This window comes from Homalodisca vitripennis, chromosome X, assembly GCF_021130785.1.
Source record: "Homalodisca vitripennis isolate AUS2020 chromosome X, UT_GWSS_2.1, whole genome shotgun sequence".
NCBI lineage: Eukaryota > Metazoa > Arthropoda > Insecta > Hemiptera > Cicadellidae > Homalodisca > Homalodisca vitripennis.
Genome location: NC_060215.1, coordinates 22,361,484 through 22,381,987, shown reverse-complemented (window position 1 = coordinate 22,381,987; position 20,504 = coordinate 22,361,484). Strand labels below are relative to the sequence as shown.

The following is a 20,504-nucleotide window of genomic DNA, read 5'->3' as shown; positions in this document are numbered from 1 at the left end:
TGATAGTGCGGAAGAATCGTGGCAGTCTTATACGCGACAGTGTTGCCAACATGTTGAAAAAGTATTCCCTACAGCTGTGAGAGTACCAGTACACTTACATTCTGGACGTGCCTCATATCATGGCCCGGAAAGGCTGCCCCCATGGAGAGGGTTCTATTTCCCCCTCCTGTGGGCGGTGGTGGTTGATGACCAAAGGCAGAAAAGAGGGGAATAAGTCTACAATGCTATGCCGATGATCTGGTGCTTATGGTCAAAGGGAAAAACAAAGGCATGCTGGAACGTATCGTTCAAGAAGCTATAAATTTCATAAGCAACTAGTGTCATGGAGAAGGTCTACAGATTAACATATCTAAAAGAAATATGATAACCTTTATCAGAAAAGAAAGTTCCAGCTAGCACAACAAAGTTTTACAGGGGTTAACATAGCTGTGCTCCTGGGAAAATACGTCAGTCTTCCAAGCGGAAGTCATGGCAATAGAATCATGCACCAGAAGACTCATACAAAAAAGGTTAAAAAAAGAGCAGGATATGTAATACTCTGACAACCAGGCTGCACTAAAGGCACTTAACACCTGCTCGTTTGATTGGAAACAGTCTAGGAATGCAAGAATGCTCTCATAGAACTGGCTAAAAAGAACAGAGATCGGTTGGGTGCCGGACCATGATAGCATTCACGGTAATGAAGAAGCAGATACCCTTGCCAAAAAATATCTCATTAAAGATTGGGAAAATAAGATTAGATCCGTTGGGAGGGCCTCTGGAGTAGGGCCTCAGCAATAAGACAATCAAATAAATGTTTATCTCACCTTATGCGAAAGGGTGGGCATCCCTCCTAGGAGGCATCATAATAAGGAGGATATAAGAATGATTGTAGGGATGCTAACAGGGTATGGCACCCTTAGAAATCACCTTATGAAGGAGGGTCTTATTCAGACTGATGAATGCAGACTCTGCGGAGTAGCTGAAGAATCACCGGAACACATATGGCTAAGTTGTCCTGTAACAATGATTGGTAAAAATTCCTAGGGGCATATCTCCTCAGTCCCAAGGACATTAGAGAACAGGAGCCCTCAAATCTGATTGGCTTTTAAAAGTGTCAGATTTTGGGGACATAAATATAAGTAAGGGAGGCACAAAGATCCTTTTTGGACTAAGTGTGGGGACAGTCGTCTCTTTCCCTCAAAAGGGGGGAAAAAATGAGGTGGTTTCACATGGTTCACAAACAGCGAACTCAGCTTTTCACCCTCTATCGCCGACTGCTTTCCTGTTGGACTTATAGAGTTGCAAACAATGGATAAACATCGGTGCTTTTACACGGAGTGGATGATTTCAGTGCCAAAACACGCCAAAAGCATGTGCAGTGGCCCAGCACTCAACACTTATGGTGTTGCTGGTTCTCTCGTCTCAAACGGGCTTGAATACAGGTGTGTTTCATTTAAGTTCTGATGATATTAACCCTTTGAACCCCAGGCGACGAAATATCGTCGCCGAGAAAATACGCGAAGATCCCCGCTGCGACGATGTATCGTCGCCAATGAAGATGCGAGAATCCCCGGGCGACGTAATATCGTCGCCATGGTATATGCGTTTAATACATATTTATTTGAAACCGTAAAATACTTATTTTACGAGTATTAATACATATTTATAAGTATTTTAGTAAAATACAAATGTTTTTAGTAATATAGTATAGTAATTATTTAAAATAACATCTATGCTCAAAAAAATATATTACTCTTTTTTGCTACAGCTGTATTTGTTTACAAAGCAGTCTAATGTTACGTATATTGTCTTTATGCGTGTGAATTGAGTTAAATGTTGTAATTGAGGACTGTTTTTAGTCACTTTTTCTTTAGTTTTAATCTTATAGTAATAATCAGTTCTGTGAACAATGAGTGACAACATTGTAAATCACCCGAGTGAATTGGACAGACAACTGGATGTTGACCTATCAGATGACGATTGGTCTGACGTCTCATCAATTTTCAGTGATGACACTGATGTTGATCCTACCTATAGGCCAACTATCTCGGACTCAGATGACGAAGAAATGCCATTTAGTCAGCTATCTACTTCTCGCGGTAACGCCGCCGCTAGGCCTACTCCGGACAATGACCAACCGGCCTCAGTGAGATCGCGGTTGCAAAGTCTTTATCTTTAGAGATATTAATATAGTTCTTTTTGTACATACATAAAACTAAATTTAGAAAAATAAAATGTGGGTGCCCATAGTAAAATTTTTTCTTATTTTTGAATTAAAAAATCTTAAAATCTATTTTTTTTACCTAAAAAAACTATAAACATATATTTTAAAGTTATTTGAATGTTGTTAAACAATTTTTTATACTTTAGACTAAAAATTTTCTGTGTACACAATTTCATTCTGGACATTTTGGTGTGTAATACAAGACAATAGCATAAAAAATAGCAACTATATTAATTTTTTACGAACAGTATGGAATACAGCTGTTTTTGCTCTGGGGATTCTCGGTAGTTCTTAGTTCAAATGGTTTTGGTAACCTTGGGGGGTCAAAGGGTTAACCTTGTTTTACTGTTTAAAATGTGCGACCTAAACTTTAAACGTTTTGAAATCAAGAAACAAGTTAATATGCCACACTTGTTTGTTGAATGATTTTTTTTGGACATTTGGTAATAATTAAAAAAAATTATGGTGTCTTTCCTAAGCCTTGAGTGCAATAGCATTAGGTAAAACCGACGTGAAAAAAACCTGGAACCCAAGATAGAATAAACTCTAAGCTTTCTTGACACTTTTCAGTCTTTTCAGTGTCCCCTTAAATCAAAAAACAGCGAAGAATCACAAAAAATAAAAAAATATTCTTAATGAATGCTCTTTCATCAATAAACTATTGTTGAATGAGGTGGGGAAGGGGAACTTGAGTCACAGTAAAACGCAAAAACTCCTTCTAAAAGGGTCCTGCGATATTGCTGCCACAGCTAACAACTTTATGAAACCGCTCAAAATCGTGCCAGGACCAATCACCTCAAATGCCGTAATTAGGCTTGCGCAATTCTCGCTCGTGTGAACCGCACCTATGGGCCGATTAATAATAAGAGCTTTGATATGGTACAATTCATCCTCAGGATAGTCATGATTCGTATTCATTCTCACATGAAACATGAGGTTGGCTGGATAATTGGTTTTAAAAGAAATTAGTATTTCGAAATTCCAAATTTATTCATTACACAAGCTGTTTTTAATTTGTTACTTTAATTTTCAGGAGTACATCGAATTTAAGAGACAGTGTTTAGAGATGACGGTCGAGAAACTTCTGGAGCAGTTTGTCCTGAGCAAGTATACTGGGCTGGAAAAGCCAGGTAAAGTAATTCATCACTTATATGCATCCTAGACTTATCAGTGAGTGTGATATTTATAATAATTATTATTAATCTGTTTGTTTTCGTTTCTTAACATTGTGATTTGAAATGATGGAAGAATTTTATGGATTTTACTAGAAGGTGAGTTTTCTCAAGTAGTTCCGAGAGTGAAGCTAATCTGATCTACTCCCAGAAACGTTTACCTCAATTCTCAGTTCATTATATATATATACATATATGTAAACATTCGTTACCATTGAAACTCACTAGGTGTTGTCTATCCCGTCATAAAAGCCTATGTTACATTATTAGAGACAAAAATTTTGGAGGTTTTAAATTGAACTACTTCCAGTTTGTTTTAAAATATTTTTTTTATATTTTGGTTTATTTCCAGAAATGGTGTTTAGACACCTATAATTTTCAAATTCTAATCTTACGGCTTATAAGATGAAAAAACCAAAAATGTAATTTAAACTGTGAATATCTCGTCTATTTATAAAGCTATTCAAATTTTCTTTTACTTGAAGTAACCAATCTTTTTTTTTTCTTTTTCCCTTGGGGCGGCCTACTGCCATGCACTTAAGCCTCAAGGGCTTTTTGCGCACCCTGGAAACACACCATGAGGCCCACCAGTCTACAACTTCAGCAGTTCCACAAACCGTCGAAAACAACCTATCAAGTCCTCCTGGGAAAATTCACCACCCCTGTCCAAACTATCAAAGATGGCATACTGCTCTCATGCTATTGCAGGGCAATCAAAGAGCAGGTGCTCAGCAGTCTCCTCCTGCTCATTACACCTTCTATAGAGCGGAACCTCCTGAAGGATGCCGACTCTGTGAAGATGCTTCCTCAGGTGACCATGCCCCGTAATGAGACCAATAACCTGAGAAGACATTGATCTGTTTAATGAGAGAAGGTCCGAGTCACCTTGGAGGAAGGTGACTGTAATACCATTCTACTCATTCTCAAACCCAGAAGCAACCTCTACCTTCTCTCATGCTCCGCGCGAATCCATTTTGAGACAACCCTAGAGGATTCACATCTTGGAACACCGCAGAACGGTTGAGGGCCCGTCATAATTGTCGCTGAGCCCTGGTTGGCCAGGGCATCAGCTCTTTCGTTCCTAAGAATCCCCTCATGACCAGGAACCCAACAAACGGTTACATTGTTGATTCTGGCAAGGGAGGAAACGGCCTGATAGCAATCCCAAACCAGTTTGGATTTGAGCATGCAAGAGTCCAGCACCATCAGCGCTGCCTGACTGGCCGTGAAAATATTAATCGTCTTGCTCCTATATAGCAGACGAAGATTCTTACGAGCACATTCCATAATAGCTGCAACCTCCGCTTGAAAGACTGTTGGATACGGACCCATAGGGACCACCAGCTCCCTACATGGTCTCACTCTCAGAATTCTAGCGCCTGTGCCACTTTTTGTTTTAGAGCCGTCTGTGAACCATTCGAGCTCCGCTGGTGGAAGAGGTTTCCTTCCCTCTGACCAATCATCCCTAGAGGGTACAATAATCCTAAAGGGTTTGTCAAAGGAAAACTTTCGTGGCGTCTGATCAGAGATCATGTGCAGAATATCCTCCTGTATCAGGGTGCTAATTATGCAGTGCCCACCGCTGCAGCCCGACCAGAGTCCCATCTGCTGAAGACAGTAGGCACTCCTCCTGGCCATAGCCCAGGGGGGCGAGGTTAAGACAACAGTCCAGAGCCGCGCCTGGCGCACTAGGAAAAGCCCCAGTGATAGCAAGGCAGGCCATCCTTTGGATACCCGTAACCAATAATAAATATACATGCTTGGCAATGTCATATTTGAAATTTTTAAATAACGGTACATGTTTCACAATTACAAACATTATGTTTCTCAAAGCCTTTTATTTGCTCTGAAAAATAATCATACAGCTGATCTTTTAAACAACATTCAAACATCTTAATAAATATGGGTAGCGGGCTTGCCTTCTTGTTCTTTTTGTACACTGGCACTACTTTAGTACATTTCAATACTTTAGGAAATGTGCCCTTAAATAACATTCAGTTTAAAAGATAAGTCATTAGTTTTTTCATGAAATGTATACTTTCTTTTATAATATTATTTGAAAATCTGTAACAATCTTCAGTTTTTGAACCACTTAGAAACATATTTTAAAATATCAGATTCAGTTATTATATTCGACAGAAAAGATTTATTTATAACATTACAATTTGATATGTAATTGGTTAATAACTTAATACCAGGATCAAAGTAATTTGAATTCAAATTTAAATTCAAATTAGGAACTACATTAATAAAATAGTTTTAAAAGTCATCAGGGTCTGATCTTCTAATCTTTAAAATTCAGAGTTGGTTTCATTTTTAATTCCAAACCAAGCAGCTTTACGTTAATTTGTACCACTCATAATATATCTGCTAATGCACTGTTAGTGCAAGCACTTGGTTGTAGCAGTTTCTTCCAGGCCAAACTTATAAATTTCACTGTAAATTAGGATGCCATAAGAACGAATTAATTTAAAAAAAGGAAAGTCATTTTTTAATTTGTCAGAATAATAGCATTACAATTGCCTTTATATACAAAAAAGGTAAGTTTTTAAGTTTGAGCATGCAAATAAAATATGCCTTGATACATATGAACAATTTAATGATATAAAAGTTATATAATTTCAAATAATAACAAAAGTAGGAAGTGCAGGTATTGAATTACAAGAAACTAAAATAATCTGAATTAAAATTAAAATATTCAAATGGACGTAATGATTTTTCTCTAAAAAGATATCTTAATTGTGTCATAGAATTGTAATAATAAATGTAAAACTTACAGTTTAAACTGTACCAGAGGTACGATGAGAATGCTTGTGACACAAAATTTAGTTCGAAAACCGTGTGCCTGAGTTCTAGAACCTACTAACCTCACAGCGTAACAGGAACCAGTGATACCACATAACAACTTATATTTCACATTTAGTCTACACAGAAAACAGAATTTTTGAACGATCAGTCTTATGTACTAAATTTATAATGTAAAAAGTATCAATGAAACTACCTTATACATTTAACCTGAAAACTATTTTTTTTAAATCAACTATAGAAATTATTACAATTCCAACTCAGAGACATTATGTACCAATCAATCAATCTTTATTTAAATTTTCTTTAAGAAAAGTATTGGTGTCAATTAGATATTAAAATAATGAGTATATTGCCTATTAACTAAGAAGTCATCCCCTGAAGTTTTCATAACATTCTGGGTTGTGTTCATGGGTCAATCCATCAGCCTGGTGTCCAGTCTTTGCCAGCTCCAGTTATCATTCATATGTCATCTGGTAGCAGGTCGAAAAGTTTTGTTCCGATGTAGGTTGGCTTCCTTGTGAACAGAGCTGTCCTGTGTCTTGGGAGAGGAGTCCTTGACGATTTCCTTGTGTTGTGCCAGTGGTTTTTTATTTCTCTGGGGAGGCCAATTTTCATCACTTCTTGAATTTAGATAGCAATGACAGTCTTAATTTTTAGCTGCTTAAAAGCTTCTCTGCGCGTTTCTCAGATCCAGTTCAGCCAAGGATCTTATTGCTGCTCTCTGTATAGTGAGTTCTCTATTCAGGTTAGTAGCAGAGATGGCACCCCAGATTACAATAACGTATCAAATGTGAGATTCCAGGAGTGCATGACAAGCTAGTTTGGTTACATCTGTTTTGCTTATTTGATTCAACCTTCTCACTACATTGACAGCAGAGTTAATTTTTTTTAATAACTCACTTATATGTGGGTTCTACTTCAAGAGTACTTCAATTCTACTTCAATTTGGTATCAAGAGTAAGGTCCAAGAGTTTACTCAAAATTTATCTGTTTAATATTTAGAGTATTTGCAGCCAGATAATTTAAAGCACAGTTGTCGTAAGTCATATTTAAGGCTATGTAAGCATTTATGCTTAGTTCTTCGGCTGTGTTTCCTTTACAAAGTAAGGTGGTGTCATCAGTGTACATGACCACAGAGCTGTAGTAGTTTGAGAAGTCATGAGTTAAAAGAATGAATATTACTGAATCCAGTAGTGAGCGTTGTGGAACCCATCTTGCAATAGGAAGGCACTCTGATCTGACAGAATGAGTTACACAGATCGCTGTTATATGTTTCATCTCAACTAATAGAAGCTGTTCCAAGACGATCTTTTCAATAACTTTCGAGAAAGTAGGTATTAGAGAAATAGGTCAGTAACTATTTGTTTCCGTAGCTGGCCCCTTTTTGTACTTTGGATATACTTTAGTGATTTTAAATTGAGCTGGGAAAACTCCTTGTTGTAATGATTTATTGATTATATTTGTTACTGGAGCAGTTAGTTCTTTTTTACAGTTTTTTGTAAGCTTGGCAGATATGTCATCTATCCCTGTCGATGATTTAGGTTTCAGAGTGTCCATCTGCCTGCTCTTTTTATTGTGTTCTTCAAATTTAGTTACAGGCCCCCTTGTATTAGCTTTTTCTTTTTCAAGGAGATTGAGGGCTGCAATTAGTTTTTTTTCTAGCTGGTTAATTCTGGATAAATATGTCTATGCCTTAGTTTATAATAACAGCTTTCGTGTTGTTTAGGCAAGCTATAAATGAGCTGTTTGCTTCATCCAGTTGCTGGTTTTCCTCCAAAACAGCAGAACCTATTTTTGCTGCTATATTTACTTTTTCTTGGTTCACTAGCACTATTTGCAGGATTATTCTTAAGGATACTATGCTCCAGGTCTCTAATTGGGATGTTAAGGATGTGGCTGTTTGTAGATGTTGTGGGTGTGAGTATATGCGTTCTCTGTACTTATGGGCTTCCCTCACTATCACAATTTGATTTATTGCTCTTTTCATCCTTTGAGTTAGGGTTCATTCCATGTAAAACCAACAAGGCACTCAACATGACCATTTCAGATTTGGTTGAAACTTTGTATATTTATACTCTCTGTGATCCCGAACTAAAATATAATTTTAAAAAATTCTATCCTTCATAGTTTTTTAGTTAAAAGTTTTCAAATATCACAAAATGCTGTGTTTTGTAACATGCAATTAAATATAAAATCTGCTATAACTATAGTTCTATAGTACTAGCAAGCATGATATACAAAATCAGTCCTTATACGATTGCTCACAAATGGACTATCAATATTGTTTCTATTTAAAAAAAATCTATTGAATACATGACTTAAAATATTTAAAATCAAATTTATATAACTTATTTTACTTTCAAATAACAGCTAATTATTAAATATATCTTTTATGGTAAAAAAATTTGTTTCCATTATTTTTGTTTTATAACAAAGAGAGTGGAGTTGACACAAATTACCCACTTGTAACCATATCTTAAAAGCAGACTGTACAGAATGCTATACCAATAACGCTGCAAATGTTTTGACACCACTGATGTATTTTTAACATATCTCCTGATCCCATCATGGTCCCACTCTGAAATTTTTATGGTATACTCACAAATCATGTATTAACCCTCCATCAGGCGCTTAAAATTAGAAACACCATCAGGCGCTCACGGAGGTTTCCTCCAGGTTAGCGAATAATGGATATCATAGTCGTTTAAACTGTTTTTATTTGTTTAAATATTCATACTGATTTAATTACAATGTAATATATTCATTTTTAGAAATTAAATAAAAATTACTCTCTTATGCAATGAATTTTCCAAATAAGAAATTCAAAATCTTAAAAAATGTTATTGTATAAAAACAACATGATTTATTTTAAGGAACAATGCAATTAATTGTAAAAATGTTTAAGGGGAGTCGGATGACTTTTTGGGAAAAATTTTTTTTTTTTTTAGTTTTTGCGTGTTTCTTATTATTTGGACTTTTTAAGTTTCATTTGACACCAAAGTTATTAAGTTCTGACATCTAGAACAGTTTTTATTGGCATTTTTATAAATGCGCGCGCACTCAACTTTTAGTGGGGTCGGTCGGCAGTCACCAGCTGTTTGAACAAACTTATGGTACAACATTATACATTATATATATACAGCTTTTTGTAAACTATGAGCAAAATGGAGTCATTTGTAAATGGAGTCCATAAAACCAATTTTCAGAGACTTATGCCAAACAAGTCTCCTATCTAAATGTTTACATGGGGGCACTTAAAACCCGTGCGAATCACTGAACAGCATTATCTGGTCAAGGCTCCCCAAAACTACATTTATAATGAAAAACCACTTTAGAATTTGGAGCTTATGATGCTGTAGCTTGTTATAACGATGGAAACATTGCTAAGTGTAGAATTTTGAGTAAGCTAAACATTAGACCAGGGAGAAACTGTGTGAAAGTGATGACGTGATTGGACAATACTAGGATTTGGAAAGCCGATAAAGCAATAGAAGACATAGAGAAAAAGTGTCGTCGGGAATTGACCTCAGCTAAAAGGAAACTAGAGGACCATTATGAATAGCAGGAAGACCCTGACAACCCTGCATATGGAGCTGGAATGCACTAGGGTGATTTATTGTCATATGATAACCTGCGTTTTGACTTTAAATGCGTTTTCCGGAAAACGGTGTTTTTTTACACAAATGTACCTTTATCTCCTAAACCAAAAAAGATAATGCCCTACTTTTTTTTTTGTTTTGATTGCCATATATAAATACAGATTTAAGGCACAGGAAATTACATTTATTATTTTCAGTTCCAAGTTACATACGTTCAAACAGTAACTTTTTTAAATTTTTTTATGCTAAAATATAAAAATTAAAAAAAAAATACTTAAATATTATGATACCTTAATATGCTGTGCCTTAAATGTACAACAATATATGCATAATAAAATAAAAAAAAGGTTTAAGTTTTTATCTGTAACGGTTTCTTAGAAAATGGTACATAAAGTAGTACTATTTAACATGGGAAAGATAGGGTAATCCGACTCCCCTTAACCTACTGTAATAATGTATGGAAATTAACTTAGTTTTTAACTTCTTACAAAAACAACTTACTTCAATTCTTGAGATATTATACAATTGTAATGTCAATTATTACTCTAAAATCAAAATTTATTCTTTACTAAAAATTTTTTAAACACTACACAAAGTTTCAAAACATTTTCCTTCTGGTTCTTATAACGACAATGTTCACTCCATAAACAGTACTGAAATGTTCCCTAGCACACGGGTACTGTACTGACAAGTCTCTCGTCTTCATTCTCCATTTCACAAAATTCAAATAAAATATATTATAAAACTTAAAAAGAAACCATCACAGGTCACACATTTAGGCGCACACGGATTATTACTCCATCAAAACTAAACACAATAAGGCGCTCACGGAGATTTCGTCCAAGCACTACAAACACAACATCGGGCGCTCACGGAGGAATCGTCCAGTCTCGCACGGAAGTAGACCTCATACTGACAGATTTTGACAAAGATAAGCGGGAGGCTATTGTTTCGCTTCCCCGAAAGATGCTCGTAAAGTACACTGCGGGAAATGACTGCCAACTTCAGAAAAGTAGTACTATTTTTAATAATAAAAAATACACGGAGGATTTAATGTATTAAAACATATATGCTTTTTTAAATTAAAAAAACAAACTCAAACATTTTTCAAAAACATTTTTTTGAGTTTCACGAAAGGTTTATACTCAGAGTGTTCAAGTTGGGTATTAAATCAAAGCCTATAAGTCCCTCTTTAAAATGAGCTATCTCTCAGCTCTCTAGCAGTAATAGAACTATAGTTATAGCAAATTTTTTATTTAAGTGTGTGTTAAAAAATACTGCATTTTGTGATATTTGAACATTTGTAACTAAAAAACTATGAGAGATAGAGTTTGTTAAAATTATATTTTAGTTCAGGATCTCAGAGAATATAAATAAACCAAGTTTTAGCCAAGTCTGAAATGGTTAAGTTGAAAAATATATTTTTATTGGCTAATTGATATGGAATGACCCTTAGGTAAAAATGTAGAGGCATTTCTTTGTGTAAATAAAATGGTGTACAACCATAAATACAGCTTAAAATGTAATGTAATGCTTGTTAAGTAAAGTATGAAAAAGATATAATTTTGCTACTTAACTATATTACTAAATATACAGCTCCGGACCTGTGGAGGAATGGTTATTACAGTGTTTATAGTTGTACAGTAGTATGAAATAAAATTAATATTAAGATATAGTTACTTATTTATTTATTGGAATTTGTTTTAAAGAAACAATTCAATTAATTTTTCATCAAGCAGGACATTATTTGCAATATTCTGAAAGAATCGCCTGTATATGTTTATTATATTAACAGAATATTTTGAATGGTATATAGCAGTTGTATATATAAAATATAGTGTAAAACATTTTACTACAAACCATACAAAAAAGAAAACCCCAGTCAGAAATGAATTCAACATTTAGAAAGATTATTCCTTACATCCACAGTTGAAAGTCGGGTCTTTATTATTGTAACTCATGAAAAAAGAAACTTAAGCCTTTTTCAAAGGGCACAGCAATGTAACTTAAAACCTCCACCTTTATACGTAAATCAGCTTTGCACCTATGTATTTTTATTAAAGAGACCACTTTACATCATAGAAAAATCTATGCTCTCGTTTAAGATTTTCTCTTGACTCCCCTTAAGGTGATTAAACTTGTTGAAAACATAAATTGTGTGAAAACACACGATTGAAAGGTTGCAGCTTGAGAGAATAACAATGAGTGTTTGGGACTAACTGTTATAGTGTTAGCTTAGCGTGTGAGTGACGTAGAGCATGGTGTGTACTGTGTAGGGTGTGTAGAGTTCGAGGAGGTGTCAGTGGGCGGTGCTGTATCTGAGGAGACGAAGCCGACACCCGCACCAGGGATCAAGCGTGAAGGTAATGCCAGTCAGTGGTCAGGAGCTAAACAATCCCGCCGGACTACCTCCCTTCTCAATCTCTTCATGCCTAACTCCCAGGGTATGTCTTCGTCATCCCACATTTGTATTGTTTCTTTTACTTCCTCATCTATTGTTTCTGTCTCTTTTGTTTTTTTTTTGTCATTCATTTTTCGTACAGTCTGTAAACTTTTCTTTCAGTTTCTTTTTAGTCCAATACTTTTGCCCCACCATAACTTAAATGTGTTCACTGCCTTTCTGTGTATGAAATTTTGTCTTTTGTATTTTTCCTCTTTAATATTTTTATATCATAAGATTTTAATATGAAAAAAAATTATAGCTTTAGCAGAAACAATATCTTAACGTTCATGAATTGATTAAAGAGTAAATAAAACATCTCGTTATTAAATTTAAAACTGAATAATTTTATATTTAGATTCTTAAGTAGACTTTAGTTTTATTAACTAAAATTAAAAAATTAATATGTTAAAAATAGCATTCACATTCTACATTCTGCTGGCCCAAAGACTTATATCATACTCATATTTATAATATAATATAAATTAAACTTTGAACCAGACTAATAATTACAATTTCACACTTCACAAAAACACATATATCAAAGGGAGTATTCTTTGATTGTTAAGTTTTAAAAGTAATATTGAAATCAAAATTAGTCTTAAACTGTCAGTATTCATACATTGGACGTAGTAAGAAAGCTGCAATACTCCTCTGTATCTACTGCAATGTATTTGTTTAATATAGAATAAGAGTGTAAATTATGAATATAATTTCTTTCTTATGGTTTATTAATATTATTGTGTTTAGTTGTATAAAGTTTGACTATAATATTATCTCTGTTTGTAGGATCTATGGGTGTATCTTCATTAGCACAAGTACTTCATTGTAATTACACCCTATTAAAACCAGTCTCATAATACAGTGGTAAAAGGTTATAATTGTGCATTGCAATACTGTATATCAAAAGTTAATAATTTTATTACTGAAAATTCTTTTAAGTATAGAATATATATGTAGTCTAAAATGGATTATGATTCATCTTAATGATGGAGCGTCAATATTTTTTTACTTTTACATTTTACATTTAAATTGTTTTTTTCTTCTGTAATTTAATTTTGATATGTATGATAAGAGAGATAAATTGTTTTAAATAATTCATTAACATCTGGAGGATAATGAAGAAAATATAAAATGTTATATGTAACACAAAACACGCAGGACACTTCATGAAGGAAACCAACTGAGGTGGTAGTAATAGGTAAAGCCATATCATATTAAAAGTACTGTTTCAATTTTGATCAGTGGAAGAGATTATCCGAAGTATGAGATCCAAGTGAAAAGAGTAAAGCGTGGACAAGTTAAGTTGCATTCTAGAATAATCAAGAAAGACAGAATAAGAATTCAGGAAATGAAAACAAGATTGATTGAAAAATTATCGTATGATATAAAGAGATAGGAATGACGATAGAAAGACTGAGCAATGGATACAAGGAGGTAGAGATAGAGCAAGACACGGATTGGGTGTTTTATGAAGATGGTAAGATGTAAAGAGTACAAAAAAGATAGAGGAAGACAAGAAAAATGTGTTCAAAGTAGATCTGACATCGCTCTGAAAACTGTTTCTATAATATGATGATAATGATCGTTATTATTATCATCCATCAGCAGTGGAAGAGCTGTAAGCCATGCATGAGAGCATTCATTGCACATAGAACTCTCACTGAGGTCAAATCACTAATCAAAATCACAGCTTACAAATGGTGTCATTTTGAACTTAACAGTTTGTTATGTTTTGTGTAAGGGTAAATCTCATATTCTATCTTTAAATAATATATGTATGATAATTTTAGTCATATTTTGTAAGAATAATTGCATGTTATAACATTATACATGGCTCTGAGTCATATATAATGTTGTAATACATAAACATTAACAATTAAATTGTGCTATTAATTGTGTGTATAATTCAAATGTGTGTACATTCAACTTCCTAAAATACATCTAAAACCTATAAAATCTTTAATTGGGACGGTTAAAAAAATCATTTTACAACAAAAACGTTTAATGTTTTCCACGGATAAAGTCAATGCTTACTTAGAACTTGTTGTATAAACATGTACACTTCTTTGAAATAAAGAAATCTTTAATCTTACTTTAATTCGAACTTCAGAATATTATTGCTCATACAATGACAAAGTTAGCATTAAAAGCTATTATTTTATAAATCATGTGAATTTCTAGATTAATTTCCTTGGATGATGTCATTAAATCTTGCATTATCAAAATAATTCATCCTGATCACAAAATGTGCTTTTAGCATTTCATATTGAATTGAATCATAATTTATTTTCAATTGTGGTACATGAAATGTACAAACTAAAATTCAATCTCCTTAAAAAATAAAGTAAATGTAACAATGTAAAAATTAAGTAGTAATTATAAGTTTATTTAATAACATACAATTAAGGAATCAATCTGTATAACTAGTTGTACATTCGTTAATAGTAGCAGTTAATTTATGTTAAAAAGTTATACTCATTACGTATTAATAAAAAATATTAGTGAGTTAGGAAATAAGCGTACAGGGGCCTGTAGAAAGCCTGTGCATAGGCTTGAGTTGCTGCCATGAAATCGTGGACAGATTATAATTTGTGGTTGTCATTATTAAATATAAAACCATGCGAACCTACGCGTGCGCACACACACACGTGCGCGCGCGTACATACACACACACTTCGTTAAATATTGTACTACTGTCAATCTAAGTGAATAATTAAAAGTAATAAAATCTAGAATGGTGAATTTCCAGAATCAAGAAGAAATGCAGAATATCAACTTATATACAATGGTTACTTGCAGAGGATTAAAGGGAATGCAGTAAAGTTAAATACATACATTATACTGAGAGCTGCTATAAAACCATTCATAATTGTCGGTAGTGGAGTAACAGGTTAGATAAGGAGAGGAGGGCCAATGTTAGAAGTAGTCCCATCTGTATTCAGCCCTAATGATTGATTCAGCCTTGTCAATACTGATAAGAGACAACCATTCATTTGAGCATTTCTTACACGTAAATACAGACGGTGAATTGAAAATGTGGTGATCAGGAAAATATTGACAAAGATTTCAAAATAGAGGGAGTTAGTTGATGATATGGATTTATTAATTTACATTGAAACAACTCCAATATTCCATGCATATCGAGTATTATGAGAATGTGAAGTTGTTGAGAAGATTGTTGAAAAGTTGTTATAAATATGGGTAAGGATTGTTTTATTCAGCTTAGTTTAAATGACATAATAGACAATGACTGGCAACATCCTTATGGAATTTATCCTCTACATCACCATAGAACTCAACCTTATGATTTATAAAATGGTTAATATCATATTATTCTTGTATAGCAAACATTACATCTTAACTTTATCAGTCAGAAATACCAAATAAGTATTCTTAAAATTACAGTATGTGATGAAACAAAGCCCTGGTATTATTTTATGTTCAATTCCAGAAATGTCGAATCTAGAATCTGATTCCGAATATTAAAAAATTGATTACTGATCCTCGAATTTTGACTCCTAATAGCTGATTTTTTTTTCCTTTTTTTAATTAAAATAAAATCATTACCAAACCAATTTTAGCCATTATTAAACCTCTTGAGATCGTCTGATAACTCTCTTTAAAAGGAGCAGTAAATCTCCTTTCAGCAACAATTGAGGACACCAGAGCAGAGAACCATACAATTCTTGTAATGGGAGTTATAAATGTTGATAGTTTGAAAATATACAAGGATAACCAAATGCTAAATGACACCTTAAGCAGTCACAACATCAAAAGATCACTCCCTCCAACACTGGTCACTCCCACATCTGCTTCATCAATAGACTTCGTCTGCACAAACCTAGACGAGGAACAAATAACTTCAACTGTAATTCATGCTGGAATTTCGGACCACACTGCCCAAATATGTGAAATTAAGTATAAATTAAAACCATCTCCTCAGACGAGTGCAATACACAGAATACTAAACCAGAAAAACCTTAATACACTCAAGACCCAGTTGGAACAAGAAGAATGGGAAAACGTTTATCATGCTGACTCAGTAGAAACTGCCTACAAAAATTTCCTATCAACTATTGTTATGACTACGAATGCAGTATGACCCCATAAGACCAAGGAAGAGGAAAACGCCAATATATGATGATGAAGAGGCAAAACATTTAAAAATGACCTATCTACAATGTCTATAAAGGTATGAGCTATCAGGAAAGCAAGCAGATACAATTGAAATGAACAAAACAGAAAGGCTGAAAATAAATCAAAAGCCCTGTGGCAAGTAATAAATAGTGAGAGGAAAAATAAATGCCTAGAATCATCCCAACCAACACTAAGCATAGAAGGGGAAACTATCACCAACCCCTGTACAGTATCTTATCAATTCAATCAATCAATTTGTTACAAATATAGCAGAATATACCCTTAGCACTCAGCCAAATACAAAACAACAGAATATAGTTCAACCACAAACCAAAAATCATAATCTAAGCCCCACTAATGAACATGAAATTGAAGCAATAGTCAAAAGCCTCAAACCTAAAACATCTGCGGGACTATATGAAATTTCACCGAACATGTTAAAACACTGTAGCAAAGCATTAATTCAACCTCTAGTTAAAATAACAAACCTGTCTCTTTTCAAGGATACTTTCCATCTGCTCTCAAACAAAGTAAGGTATATCCTAAGTTTAAAAGCGGGAGCCATACAAAAGCGCACAATTATAGACCTATATCTTTACTTCCGACATTTTATAAAATCATAGATAGTCTTGAAAGGATTAATGAGCCACTGTGAACTACACAGACTTTAACAGAAGACCAACACAGGTTCATGAAAGGGAGGTCTGCAACAACAGTCATTATTCGACTTGCCGAATTCATTATTGACAATCTGGAAGGAAAAAATCTTGTCACAAGCATTATGCTGGACTTCAGCAAAGCTTTTGACTGTCTGAGGCATGAATTAATCCTCTGCAAACTTGAACAGTTAGGAGTTAAAGGAACAGTCGAACAATGGTTCAGAAGTTATCTGGAGGGAAGAAGCCAAACTGTTGAGATCCAACACACTCAAAAAGGCTTTTTACAAACAACATCAGACCCTCTGCCTATTAACAGAGGTGTACCCCAGGGTTCTGTCCTGGTACTAGTCTTTTTAATCCTCCTGACAAATGACATGCCACAGTACTTAGGCATACACTGTACTCCTCTGATGTACACAGATGACATGACACTCTTAGTACCTGAAATATCATCCAACAACTTGGCTGTTATTTCCTATATTGCACTAAATATGGCCTACCAGCAATGTCATGAAAATGACATAGTAGTCAACAGAGCAAAATCTAAACAATTAGCTTTTGGGAGAAGGCAAGAAGACACTCCAGGATTACCTGATGTATCAATGGAAAGCCAGACAAAATTCCTTAGAATTACTATAGATAACAATCTATCCTGGAACAATCATATTGACCAACTCTCCAAGGAATTGAACTCATGCTTATACGTCTTATAAAGGATAATGCAAGTCAGTGATACTGACTATAAGAACCGCCTACTACGTATTACCATTTAAGATATGGTCTAGTAATCTGGGGGGGGGGGGGGACAACAGCAGGAAACTTACGAAAAATCTTACTACTACAAAAAAGAGCAGTCAAGATAATGTCAAACCTCGGTCCAAGAGAGAGCTGTAGGAGTGCATTCCCTCGCCAGTGTGTGATAACAATTATTGCCTTTTATATCAGAGAAGTCATCATCCATGCAGACAGAGAACAACTACTACAAGACCAAGACATTCACTCGTACAATAACCGCCATGCATCAAACTTCCACCTTCAACAACACCATACAAACCTCTTTGAGAAGAAACATTCTTACGCAGGCAGGAAACTTTGTATCTTCTTCCTGAAGAACTTAAAGGACTGAAGTCAGTCTTGACACAATGGCTTATAGAAAGGCCATTTTACTCGCTGGATGAGTTCTTAAACTGGAGGAGTGAAGAATTAAATTGTTTTAGTATTCTGATCTCTTAAGATTACAAATAAAGAATTTTGTCTATTGTCTAAGAGGTATTTTCAGATTTTCACGGGAATGGCTATATTTAAAGAACTTAATTATCTTACTGTAATTAATTAGATTTTTAAACGGGCTACCAAAATATGTACCATTTCCTTGAAAAATATGGATGCATATTTATATTACTTATGATACATAGTTTTAAATGTTTGAACAAATTTCAAACCACTCCAATCCAAGTTAAAAAAAAATTAAAATATAAACCTAGATTTATTCTTATAGGGTACATATTTATACAACTACACAACATAAGAGTTGAACCAAAATTAGTGATTCTCCGTTTACTGCCGACTAGCTGATGTTCATGAATAAGGGCACCAGAGACCACACACTGTGCACAAACAAAACACAAAGGAAATATGAACTGTAAACAAAATATTATTTAAAATACCATGTCGTTTGTTTACTGTGTTTATCTGTATAGTCTTTTTTATTTAAAAAAAATGTTTTAGCAATTGGTTGTTTACTGCCAAGCCACTTTCATCTGTGCATAAATATACAAATTCCAATACTAAAACACTACAATTTGTACATTTTTGTTTATCTATGCTCCACGTAATTAGCTTACTGCTTACTCCCTGTCGTCCATGAATAGACTTGCTCCGATGCATAAATATAAATGTAGAATATACTAATGTCAAGTTAAATATTTTTTACAAGAACATGGCATATCCTTACTTTGGTTATTTGCCTACAGTTTTTCACAAACTTTAGATTAGTATGTTTTGGAATGAATGTAAACAAATTATTATGTAACTTTCAATATATTGGAGTAATTTGAGTGACTTCTTATAATTACCATTAATATTTAAACATCTCTGTAAAAATTAGGCAATATTTTTTCCAACATATCAAGTCCAAATAGTAATGTATGACTACCATCTACATATGCATCATCTTGTTGGTGTTGCGTACCGTGTAGTTGATGAAGTATGCACGTTACGCAACTTGCAGAAGGATGGAGGGTGGTAGTTAATCTCGACAATCGTTTGAAGGGATGTTCGGTTTTGTTTGCAATGCTATTCGTGCAGACCATTGAACTGCATTGGCATTGATTTGCAAACTTGGGACATGAAATTAGACTTCCATTCAGTAATTAGTAACTCAATGAATTTAGGAAAATGTTATTGTCGAATCCCTGCAATCGATTCTCAGATGCCATAATCTTGTAAGATTCAGTAGATTTGAGATTCAGCTTTGACACATCACTGATCCACAAGTAAGTCGGACACAATCATGAAATTTACAATACTAAACCAAAACACATTATTACTAAATCATTAAAATAAAAGCTGTGAGCAGGAAAAATAAAACACTTTACACAAGTAGACAACAACATACATTTGTTATGGTAATAACTTGGTATATGAACAAATTTTATACAGAAACAGTAATATTTTCAACCATAACTGTAGAATAAATAATAAACAATACATAGTACTACTTCTTAGTTCGAGGTCAAAATAGTTCATAATCGAGATGCTAGATGACCTACATGCCAGCTTACTTCTATGGCATACTGTTTGAACACACATAAACGCTGTGGTGTACTTATAAGATCAACTGTTGTGTAATGTTGAGCTGTCTGTTATAAACCCAAGAATAACTGGAAAGATTCCTATTGAAAGAAACCTTACAATAATTTCATTTCAAACGTAGAGTCAGTGCACAGAGAATTAGGATCTACTTGGTTGGAGAAGAACAGCATCTTACAGCCTTCTGAGATTACATCCATCAGCAGCAAGATTGTTCCACTGAACATTAGATATACCAAAGAGGAACAATATGTGATGCAAAGAGGAAGCACATTCTTAAGTCACTTTGCTTAGTTTTTGTAACTTGTCTCTTATTTGGTTAAATTGTGTTGTGTTTTTTACCTCTACTGTGCTCTATGCAAGTTTGCTGGATAAACTGCTTTAAGCTGATAGTACTTGTGCAATATTGGGCGTGCTTGAAATGTATTTTATTGTAAATATTAGTTTATAAGTTTTTTTGTATAATATTGGCAACTATTTTGAATCACATAAGTGTAGGTAATCTACTGATTACAGAAATATTTATTTCAAACAGACATTCATTCAGATGTTTATTATTATTTACTTTAACAACAATTTTATTTTATGTGTTTTGTTTTGTACAAATTATAATATATAATATCTCAAAAGTATGTGGTATATTCTCTCTTGTCAGATTGATATTACACG

At 34.0% G+C, this 20,504-nt stretch overlaps 1 protein-coding gene across 3 annotated transcripts in view; it reads left to right on the top strand.

Annotated features, from left to right (window-relative positions):
• The window catches only part of LOC124368763 (F-BAR domain only protein 2-like), a 114,780-nt gene that overhangs the window by 22,769 nt on the left and 71,507 nt on the right, over positions 1-20,504 (top strand). The window contains exons 6-7 of one of the 3 annotated variants that reach the window (XM_046826114.1): positions 3,240-3,336; positions 12,062-12,148. In XM_046826114.1, the coding sequence (XP_046682070.1) occupies positions 3,240-3,336; positions 12,062-12,148 (184 nt within the window). Of the gene's footprint in view, positions 1-3,239; positions 3,337-12,061; positions 12,230-20,504 lie in introns of all 3 variants that reach the window. The other 2 variants (XM_046826113.1, XM_046826115.1) reach the window with 2 other exon arrangements.